General features: G+C 42.0%; 1 protein-coding gene across 2 annotated transcripts in view; it reads left to right on the top strand.

Annotated features, from left to right (window-relative positions):
• INSR (insulin receptor) overlaps positions 1-12,166 on the top strand; it is a 115,975-nt gene that overhangs the window by 66,552 nt on the left and 37,257 nt on the right. For both annotated transcript variants that reach the window (XM_072110402.1, XM_072110395.1), the window contains exons 3-6: positions 9,548-9,869; positions 10,067-10,215; positions 10,600-10,744; positions 11,685-11,899. In XM_072110402.1, coding sequence (XP_071966503.1) covers positions 9,548-9,869; positions 10,067-10,215; positions 10,600-10,744; positions 11,685-11,899 — 831 coding nt within the window. The remainder of the gene's footprint in view (positions 1-9,547; positions 9,870-10,066; positions 10,216-10,599; positions 10,745-11,684; positions 11,900-12,166) is intronic.

Raw genomic sequence — 12,166 nt, 5'->3', positions numbered from 1 at the left:
TTCAAATAACTCCCATTACTCGGGACTGGCTATAGAGGAGCAGAGGGCGTCACTAAGCCAAGTGATGGGTGTTTTCATATATTTGAAAAGGACACGTGGAGGAGCAGTTTACTCCCACCCCCACCCTTGGGAAACTGCTCCTTTCCAGCCACTCCCAGGGGACAAGTGCCTAGTCACACAACACATGGTATTGAAAGGGTGCTATATAACAGATCTTTTTTTCTTTAAAACCTATTTTTTATACAAAAACACTTTGGCAGTGTATGTACCATGCTCTGTGGGGAGTGCTAAAAATGGGTCTCCTGGTGACAGGTTCCCTTTAACCCATTACTTTGTTACAATGTTACTCACTGTTTTAGCTCCTATCACTCACTGATGGTCAGTGTGATATTCCAGGGTGTGGACGGGGACTCTCTAAGTAGACACATTATAATCCATCTAGTTTTGTGGGGTGACAATGTGGTTAGGTTATCAGGGTACAGGTATAAATAGGAACAAACATGTAATCCAGCACACCTCCAGCTCTGCTATGCACGGAACCAGCACGGCACCCACCTTGTTCGAGAAGGTACGAGTAACAAATAATGATTTGATGGTCCAGCCAAATTCCAAATGCTGTTAATCTTTATTCCGATAAAATCTTTACATCCATCTACAGTGCAATTCCTCTTCCCACCAACGCGTTTCAAATGGTCACGCCGTTCTTAGTCATGGTCTGGACTAAGAACGGCGTGACCGTTTGAAACGCGTTGGTGGGAAGAGGAATTGCACTGTAGATGGATGTAAAGATTTTATCGGAATAAAGATTAACAGAATTTGGAGTTTGGCTGGACCATCAAATCATTATTTGTTACAAGTATAAATACACTTTCATCTGGCTTCTTGCATTGTACTGACACACTGACGCATACAGGAAAATCTCACCCAGGCTGCAGAATGCAGAGCCCTTTGGGGAGAGGCATTATTTCCAATCCTGTAGTGGGCAATTCGGGTGCCCAAATCGCCCACCAGGTAAATCCTTTGCGCCTGTCTCTTTAAGCCCCTTTGCAGCTGACTGTGTCACTCCGTACTATGCAGGACTCAGGCGGTGGGTGATGACGTCACGCCGCCTGTGTCTCTGCACGAAGACGGGAGCCGCACAACATGGGAGCAATTGGACTGCACGTAAGTTTTATTAGTTTTATTGGCAAAGTATGTATTAAATTGGGGAAGGAGGGATCTGGCTAGAGGCTCTGTATACTGTGAGGCTCTGTATATAGTTAGAATTGATGGGGGAATTCTATATAGTTGTACATAATATAAATAAACTGTCGGGTGGCTATATGTTAGGCGATCAATAAATTAACCATGCGGGGGGCTTCTGACTATAATAAAACTGGGGTTGGGGACTTTATATATGGGGAAAGTTAATCGTTAGTCTAGGGGGCACCAAATAGCAAACAGTATATAGTAAAACTGAGGGGGATCTTATTTAAAAATATTATTTTGTTATCCTGTGTACATATAGGAAACTTGTCTTCGTGGGAATACACCTTTAACACTAAAAAGTCCAATCTTCATCTCATCAGGCCAGAGAATCTTATTTCTCATAGCCTGGGAGTCCTTCATGTGTTGCAACACTGTGTCTTAGTGGTTAACATTACAGCCTTGCAGCGCTGGGGACCTGGATTCAAGTCCCATCAACATCTACAAAGAGTTTGTATGTTCTCTCCGTGTTTGTGTGGATTTATTCCAGGTCCTCCGGTTTCCTCCCACAATCCAAAAGATACTGGTAGGTTGATTAGATTGTGATTCCTCATGGGGACAGGGACCAATTTGGCAAGCTCTCTGTACAGTAGCACTGTAAAATCTGTGTGCGCTATATGTATGCAGGCTTTCATATGTCTTGCACTGAGGAGAGACTTCTGTCGGCACACTCTGCCTTATAGCTTTAACTGGAGGAGGCTGCAGTGATAGTTTTTGGAACTCTCTCCCATCTCCCTACTGCATCTCTGGAGTTCAGCCACAGTGATCTTGAGGTTCTTCTTTATCTCAAGGCTCTTCTCCCACGATTGCTTAGTTTGTCTGAACGCCCAAGTCAAGGAAGAGTTGCAGTTATCCCCAACTTATTCCATTTAAACACTATGGCGGCCACTCTGCTCTTAGGGACCTTGGGTGCCGCAGAAATTCTTTTGTAACCTTGTCCATATCTGTACCTTGCCACAATTCTATCTCTGAGCTCCCTAGAGAGTTCCTTAGACCTCATAATTCTCATGTGCTCTGACGTGCACTGTAAAGTATGAGGTCTTAGATAGACAGGTTTGTGCCTTTCCTAATTCAATCAGTTTAATTAAACATAGCTTGACTCCAATGAAGGAGTAGAACCATCTCAAGAAGGATCATTAGGAAATGGACTGTGTGTGAGTTAAATATGAGTCGCAGCAAAGGGTATATCTTAGCAAATATATTTACATTTCTGGCAAGATGGGATGCAGAGTGTACATTGTTTTATTGCAGCCAAATGGCAAGACCATTAAAGTGTGAAACATTTAACTCCCTAACATTTTCACTTTTTTGCCTATGGAGCTGGTTGATGGCTTGTTTTTTGTGGGACATGTACTCTTGCATTTTTTGTGAGATTCAATAGGTAATTCTGATATATTGCAGGCAGAGGTCACACTAACATTTTTCCAGAAGGGTAAAAATACTCCTCTCACCATTTTTGAGGAGTATTTTTGCCCGAGGAGGAGTATGAAAATTTCGGTAATACACTGCGCACGCTACACTCACACAGCACGCACACTACACGCGCGCACGCTACACGCACACTACACGCGCGCACGCTACACGCACACTACACGCGCACTACACGCGCGCACACTACACGCACGCAGCGCGCACACTACACTCACTCACCCGGCCTTGCTCTTAAGTCCCGTCGGGATCACATAAACGTAGGCAGCTGCGGGCAGGTAGAGATGGAGCTGGACAGGGAGCAGCAGCCCCGCTGTCCACAGGTCTCCTGGGGCCTGCGCTCTCGCTCCGGAGTTCTGCTGACATGGATCACTGTGTCACGTGTCCCGCTCAGCCTGCACGCTACAGGGAATAATTGCCAAGCGTAACTTTATGCATGGCAATTATTTTGGGGGGTAATTGCGCCTTATCACGCGTCTATGACGAGTGGTGAGGCGTTAATGCGACCTCTGATTGCAGGGTATTAGCAGTGTCAGCCTATGCCTTTAAGATGATGTTACTTACACCATCTTTTTCAGGCAGTGCCCCAGGGCGGCCATAGCAACGATCGGTGCCCCGGAAGGGGCAATCGTGGGGGGAAAATCCCACCGAAGGGGTGAAACGGGTTTAACACCCATGATCGGAGCCCACTCCGACCGCGGGTGTTACACTGGGGTGTCGGCTATTAGTTACAGCTGGCGCCCTGTGTATCCCGATGCCGTTTCGGCTCAGATCTTGGTCTGAAGCAGCATCAGCTCATCACTGTGCGCTAAGTCTCTGTGCTCATCGTCCGATATATTGGATGCTGAGCGCCAAGGGATTAAAGTGCTCTGAATAAACAATTTTTGTATTTATTTCTGTTGAATACTATAGTCAGTCACTCATTAGCTTTGGACTAACCAGTAAATTGAGAGACAATAAGTTTTGTTATGTTTTGCCTAATGTATACCATTTACTACTGTGCAATGTTTTCTTCAGACTCTGAAAGGGTTACTGACCTTTGAGAAAGCAACAATTCTAGGCATGCAATGTCTGCAGCTGTGATAAGTTCATTTTCCTCCTCCCTCCATTTCTGCTGTCTCTCCATTACAGAACCTTTTTCACGGTGTTCTCCACCATATAACTTACCTTTGAATTTATGGCAGAGATTAATTAGTGCTTCTACGCCCCACAATCCAATACTTTATAAATGCTTTGGCAATGCTAATCTGTATTTGGTCCTGCCAATAAAGCTTGTTTGAATTGACTGGGTGTAAAGGTCGCTTGCATGGTCACTGGAATGGTGCGGGAACCACCCGGGAATGGTGCGGGAGCCCCGTGCCTGCACACTTTTATAAAAACCTACGAACATTCACCACTGAATGTTCGCAGGTTTTTACTCAAAACTGCACAAGGTCAGACCTGGCATAGTTTTGTCCGCCAGCGCAGCATGCCTGCAGATACATCATGAGGTCTAAGGGGCGAGGCTTTATTATACGCTAGTGAACAGGGCGGCAATGTATGATAAATCTCCCCCTATATCCCTTCTTCCTGAACAGGTCATTACTCAGTCCCCGACTTGAGAACACCCAACTTACAGACGACCCCTTGTTGCAGACAGACCTCTCTGTTTGCTGTTACCACTGGTGATGCTCTCTGGATCCTGATAATTTACTAAACTTTGCAATGATAAACATAAGAGTTGTCAAAGGTGCAATTAATCTTTATTGTTAATCTTTGTTTCCATGACACCCCAACATTAGGAAATTCCTATTATCACAAGGAAAAATAATACTTTTGTCTGGAGTTAAACTTACAAAATGTACAGTTCCAACTGGCATACAAATTCAACTTGAGTACAAACCTAAAGAACCTGTCTTGTATGTAAACTTGGGACTCCCTGTATACCCAATTGTAGTACGTACAAAGTACTCTTGTTTTCTCCAGAAGACGCTTGACCTAACCATTACTGTGAAAGTTGTCAACTGAGCAATCAGTAAAGGAACAAGTAATCAATGTCTGCGGCCCAGGGATGGGGCAACTACAGCCTGTGTGTGCCTGTATCTCCTCATACATAATTTCTCTACTCCATATTATCCCCCTCCCTCCCTTGTCTTTTCAATGCACATAACCGGTAGCGGGATGGGTGAGGGAGCTGCATGAGTTTGGAAGAGATTGATACAGGCTGTAGCTGCCCCCTCTCTGGAGACGCACCACATGCCGCTTGAACGGAGCCAGGTAATGTGAATTAAACTTGTATGAACTACTGAAACTATTCAGAATGCTGACAAAGGCACTTTTTAAATCAGCACTGCATAGGCTAATGGAACCTGTCACCAGCTAAAAATCACATTCCTGGTGAGAGATGCGCTTTAACCATAACATGTTTCACTGTTGGGATTGTATTTGCCAGGTGATGAGCAGTGCCTGTCACACATACTACTTAAAATAAACACCAAAAAGTCCTGTCTTCATATCTTTAGATCAGAGAATCTTATTTCTCAGTCTGGGGAGTCCTTCGTGTGTTAGTGTGTTATTTTGCAAACTGTATGCAGGCTTTCATATTTCTAGCACTGAGGAGAGGCTTCCGTCGGCACACTCTGCCATAAAGCTCCAATTGGTGGAGGACTGCAGTGTTGGTGTACTTTGTGATTATGATATTTCGGTCACTGAACTGTTTTGTGAGTATACCTTCAGGGTGCAGAAAAACTGTAGTAGCTCCGGAAGTAAAACAGAGTTTGATCTAGTAGGAAATAACTGGAAATTCTACATAAACAAGATCTTTGTTTTAGAAATATTTTAGGTTGTTTTTTTCTTTTTTACGCAGCCAACCTGTATTTTGCTGACAGTTTATACAAGGCCAGAGCAGGTGCTCTAATGAGAGTCCTGGAGGGGAAGCAAATCTGGTAAAATATTAGGGAGTTCCTAATGGTTTTTTTCTGTTCTCGATAGAAATCGGGAAATACTTAAACCAAGTTAACAAAAGTGCACTTGCTTTATTTATTAGGTCTATTCATCTTTGTTTTTCAGTATGGGCTCCATTTTGTAATTGGCTGTCAGACACCCATGACTTTGGTATGCAGTATAGCTGGAATTACCGGCCTTGTCAGAGGCCCTGGATCAGATTACTGGGAAAAAGAGGGTCTCTTAAAGCTATAGGACTTTAAAATGAAGGCTGAGGTTGCTTTCAGAATCTGTGTAGATTGCGTTTTAAGACTCAATCCAGTTGGAATGGGGAGTGGCTTGGCCCATTCGCATATGGTAATGGGCACCCGGTGTTTTGCATTACAAAACACCGGCCACTAGTTAACATTGCATGCATTTCACTTGAAATGCGAACGAGCCAAGCCCCTCCCCATTCCAACTGGATTGTGTTTTAAAATGCAATCCATGCAGGGTGTGAATGCTCCCTGATGTGGATGTTTTTTTTTCTGCACACTTCATGCATTATTCCAGTGTGTATGCATTGTAATATGACTGCAATATGTGGATAAGGTCTTATAGATCTGATCACATAGCTTCCAACTGTCCCAGATGGGGGGGGGTGGTGGAAAACAGGGACCACTAAATGGAGGAGGATGGAGGACAGGAGGGCTGCAATATAAGGGAGGATGGAGGGCAGGAGGGCCGCAATACGAGGGAGGATGGAGGGCAGGAGGGCCGCAATACGAGGGAGGTTGGAGGACAGGAGGGCCGCAATACGAGGGAGGTTGGAGGACAGGAGGGCCAGAGTATAGAAAGTTAGGGTATTATAAGTATTGGGAGATAAAAGTGGGGAACAAAAATAAAGGGAGGATAAAATTAAACTACAGGCATGGTAGTGAGTTAAGCCAACTATACTTACCTGTTTGCGTCCTCTTTTAAAAATATGCTAATTATCCTTGGGCGCTCTGTGACATACCCGGAGCTACTGGGGTTGATAATTATACACTTCTCCAGCAGCCATACTTGCCTCCCATCATAAATTATAATTTAATCATGCTTTGTGAGTGATATCGGACTCCAGCTTAGCAGAGAAGGTAAGTATGGCTACTGGAGGCTTGCATGAGGTCAGAAAGTAAGGGTGATGTCATACATGGCGTTTTTGGCCCGTTTTTAGTTGGTGCGTTTTCAGATCGTAAAAAAAACGCATGTGTTAAAAAACGCATCCGTTTTTTAAAACGCATGCTTTTTTTGATAATGCATCAGTTTTTGTCCGTTTTTAATTGGGCAAATATGGAAAACTGGACATGTTTTTTAATGCATTCGTTTTTTCCGATCAGAAAACACACTAACTAAAAAACGGCCCAAAAGCGGCCTAAAAACGCCATGTGTGACATCACCCTTGGAGTTCTCTTTACTAAGACTTTTCCAATTAAGGCTGCGTTGTAGGTAACTCTGCCTGTATACCACTCATTCATACAAATAAAGCAGAAACCTTTCCATGTGTGCCATTTTAAGTTCTTTTAGGTGCCTTTTTGTAAGAACCCAAAAGCTTATATGTGAAAGCACCACAAATTGCGAGGATAACCGGAGTTTCAACTCGGGACCTAGACAAGATCCATGAGATGAATAAGGAAAAAAGAAAGCTGCTATTTGTATGCGTCTTGTATGTATTTGTATATTTTTAGATAGATAATGTGCGGGTATGTGTATTGCACATAGCCTGTGTATTTAGATGGCCATAAAGCACCTTCAGATACTTGGCTTCCTATTTCCCCATAACATTCATTGCTTTGCAGCAGCTTCCCCTCTTCTCTGATTGTAATCCATGGCCGTACACAAACATTTGTACTGTGCACTTCCCATTTCACTTGTTAGCCACACCTAGCACTGAAAGGGTTATTCACGTACAGTAGTTCCTTTTCACCCAAGCACATCAAGAGTTTAGTAGGGAGGGGGAAAGCTTTGGAAGAGAAAGGGGTGTTACGAAAAACGAGGGCTGATCCCAGGCTGGGCTGTTTCCAGCGGCCTTGTGATTGGTTAAGTGTAAGGGCGGCACATTGGTAGATGTGGAGTCCTGGAGTGGATTGAGGCAGGAGCTGGAGGAGATGCACGTACTGCTGTATTCACAGTGACCTTATCTGCTTATGTACTCATGCAGATGTGCGCTGTCAGCACTACCCTGTGTGTTGAGGCTTTGTCCATAAACACCTCTGATTTTATAGTTCACCAGAGTCAAAGAAAGATGCGTACCTGATGTGTCTATACTTTTTACACCGGTTTTTTTTTTTTGGTTGTTTTTGTTTTGTTTCATTCATTCTACCGTTTGCAATTGTGTGATGATGATTTTTCTTTTTAATTTTGGATCTGAGCAGTCGGTTACTAACAACCTGCATTCTGTTTTCTCTGTTCATCTACGGACACTACACTGCAAAAATAACCATTAATGGGCAACTAATGAATCCATTACATTTGGATGGATTTATAGGTTTTTTGCTTCATGGGGGTTGATGTATCATTGAGTGTTTGGATGGTGGGGTTTTGGAGCATTGTGTTGCAAATGCTATTTTGTGACTTTCCATTGCGCCAAATGAACAAAGGACAATGCAATGTCAATTTGACATAGACCCTGCTTGCACCAAGTTCATTAAACTTCGGGCAAGTTTTGGCACAAATTTTTTTTTAATGATGCGACTGTTGCAAACAACCCATGATGACCTTTTCATTTATACTATTTTGGGACTGTATGACCTTTTGCTCACTTTTTTTATTACATTATTTTATATGTTTCTAAATGGCAAAAAAGTGGGGTTTTGTACATTTGGGTTCTATTTTCCATTATGAGGTTCGTTGCTGGAAATAAGTGTTTTTATATTTTGATAGATTGGGACTTTTGGCATGCAGAGATATTTGTTTTATATCAGATTTTTTACTTTTTTTTTAACTACTTTTAACACCCCCAAGGATACTTTAACCATAGGGAGATCGTTTCTACCATATACTACAATACTTATTGCAGCAGATGGAGAGCTTGTTTGCATCTGTAACAATGTTCTAGATCCTGTGGAATGACAGGTCTAGGAGTCTACTACAGACCTCAGACTGTAATGGGAATGAGGGTGTCATTCCCCGATGACTTCACCGTGAGCGACGACCCGATAGAGGCGCACATGCGTCCCTGGTATTTACCTTCAGCCAACAGCCACCATGTATGAAGAGGGCTCAGCCTTTGAGCTCTCTTATATCGTTAACAGCATCCTACGTAGATGTACGTCATAAAGTGTTATGGTGTTAATAAATCTGACTGGTAGCGGAGCTCCAAAGACAGACCTAGAACTGTCATAAGGAGCCAGCGTAATGAGAAATTACCCCATAGAATTCAGATAACAAGGTTAGATATTTTTTTTCTTGTACATTCATTTTTGTTTCTTCTTTTGTTTCTTTAAATGTTTGTTCAATAACCATCAGAATCATCTGCTATCATTGGAGGAGGAGAGCAGGGATCTGTACAGAGGTGAATCTTGGAACAAGACATCTGCACTACTCCACAATGTGCCAACCTAGTACCATCAGCTTGAGTCTTATTGAACAAAACCTATAAACAATACAGAAATGTTTTTGGGGTTGTGTTCCTGATTATGCTATGTGAACACTTAACAAGCTTTGCACCTATGTGACATCACATGACCATGGACTGTTTTCTATCCACTAGAGGAAACAATGAAGCGTCCTGTAGATTGTGTATCTATTCCGCATTGATTTCTAGATCTCTGCTTGCTGCCAAAGTGTATTGGAAAATTTTGTATATTTTTCCATAGTACAAATAACATTTATTTCATGGCATGGGAACACCCATTTAATTCTACATTTGTATTTTCGAAAGAATGTGAGAATTGTATAATGAAATTTAAATCTTTCCCATTTTGATTTTCAGTTTGTCCAGCTGCATGCAAGTACCATGGCTGTACACCAGATGATCGATGTTGCCATAGCGAGTGCCTTGGGAACTGTTTGGAACCCAATGACCCAACTAAGTGTGTAGCCTGTCGTAATTTCCTTCATGAGGGAAAGTGTGTTGAGTCTTGCCCACCCGGCTCCTACAGTTTCCTGGGGTGGCGTTGTATCAGCTTTGAAGAATGCCGAATATTTCATAATAAATGTCAGAATTCCACTGACAGCTTGTGTCATCGGTATGTCATTCACAAGGGCGAGTGCATACCCGAGTGCCCGTCTGGATATACCACCAACTCTAGCACGTAAGTATAGGATTACCATTACTTTTCTGTTTGTGTCTAAGGCTTCAGTGCATAGGCTCTGGGAACTTATAAGTTCCCCAAGAGGATATTGCACCCACCAGCAGTTGATATATGTATGCTTGCTTTATCTAGCTATAGATCCGCTTAGAGACTAGTTTCTGTGTTTAATTGTTCAATATTCATTCTTGTTCCTGCAGTTTGACTTGTGAACCATGCGATGGTCCTTGTCCAAAGGTTTGTGTAGTGAAAGAAAAAGAGAAGGTTATAGATTCTGTCACTTCTGCCCAGGATCTCCGAGGATGCACAGTGGTCAGTGGAAGTTTAGCTATCAATATCCGTGGTGGCAGTAAGTATTCATTCTTTAATATAGTGCAATTTTATTTTGGGAAATGACTTCAGTACCTTATTGATTCATTGCAATAATTTGGCATCTTTACTTATCCCTTTTGAAACTGTAATGTCACGGGTAAGGAAGCCATTTGATAAGAGGGACCAGAATTTTGAAACATTCTGAGCATTTTCTTAATGGCTGTCTAGACTCCATCTGACTGATGACTTAACAGAAGACTTGAATTATTTTGCCCTTGCATCAATTTGGTGCACCCACTGAATATTCACACTGACTATGCACATACTATGCAATCCAGGTGCAAATTACTTCAGAATTCTGGCGTAGACATGTTGATAAATGTCCACCAATATTCTTCTATTACCATGCTTCTTTCTACAGACAATATTGCTGCTGAACTAGAAGCAAACCTTGGTCTCATAGAAGAGATTACTGGGTACCTCAAGATCCGGAGATCTTATGCTTTAGTATCCCTTTCATTTTTCCGAAAGCTGCGTTTAATTCGGGGAGACTCCCTTGAAGGAAGGTGAGTGTGCACTTGAGTTCATGGGGCCAGTCTTTAAAGCCCACTTTTAAGGAAAAGCATATTTATCAAAACTGTGCTGACATCTGATTGATTACCATGAGTAACTAGATCAGTTTTCCCTTTAGAAACTCTTAATAAAACCCCCCAATATCTATCCTTTCTAGGAAGCAGTCTGACTGGTGATTGACAGTGACTGTTGCTGAATATTGTAGAGAGATCCCAAGAGTTAGGTGTAATTTACGTCATCTCGTGTTAATTAAATTTTGCTTTGACAATTGCTAATCATTTTCCACACTGCACTTTCAGTGTGGGAGACTTTATCATGAATGTCATCTCCATGTTAGTGTTTGACAGCCATGATATTGTGTCCACGTCAATTTAAGGGACCCACAATGTCTTTTCATGTCCTTGTTCCAAAATACAATTTTAAAATACTATTTATTTTTTTTTGTTTTTCTTTTACAGTGGTTTTCTGGTATTTTGATTTTAATGAACTACCCTGTGGATAGATGCATACTGCTAGATCCATGGGTTATGTGTGTCAGAACCCCAGTTATAAGGTGTGCAGCTGCCTCTGGCTATTCAGCTATCCAGTGATGGGAGATGTAAGCATATGGCTCTGTCCACTTTGCATGCCCATGCTGAGGTACTTCATGTAGGTTCCCATCAAAGTGAATAGAAGATGAGCTGCACTAGTGGACAGAGTCATGAGCTTCTGAATTCTTTGACTGATATTGATGACCCATACAGAAGAAAGGTCACCAATATCAAAATCCCAGAAAGCCCATTTAAAGCACATCGGCTAAATGTGACACAGCCGCCTGACTATTTTGTATATATTTGCATTTAGCATCCTTCAGACAGATCCTTCTCTGCAGATTTGAGTATAGTTGAGGAATATTTTTATTAATATATTCATTAATTACATTTTTAATTACAGTGAATATGCATTCTACGCCTTGGATAATTCCAACCTGCGTCAACTATGGGACTGGCAAAAACACAATTTAACTATCCCAAAAGGAAAACTCTTTTTTCATTACAACCCTCGGCTATGTCTGAAAGAAATTCTTGAAATGGTGAGGATAGTGGGAGCAGAAAAACGACAGGACAAAAATGATGTTGGAACCAAGACTAATGGAGACCAAGCATCTTGTAAGTGTTATTTAAAGAAAAAAATACTAAAATAATTATACTTGCAAATTCTGTGCAAATATGGTTTTCCAGAGGGCCATTTTCTTAGAAATCTAGTATTTTAAAATGCTGGATGATCTTGTACTTTAGCTATGCTTGACATTTTCAGCCTCTGCTTGTCTCACAGTAAGCTCTGTGTGTTCCCAAATGGTAAGATTAATAATGACTGCTGATCAAGTTATAAAAGTGGGTGCATAAGGTTTACTATGCAAGTATATTTTTTTATAC

This window comes from Engystomops pustulosus, chromosome 1, assembly GCF_040894005.1.
Source record: "Engystomops pustulosus chromosome 1, aEngPut4.maternal, whole genome shotgun sequence".
NCBI classification, from domain to species: Eukaryota; Metazoa; Chordata; class Amphibia; order Anura; family Leptodactylidae; genus Engystomops; species Engystomops pustulosus.
This window is presented reverse-complemented; position numbering and strand designations above follow the sequence as displayed.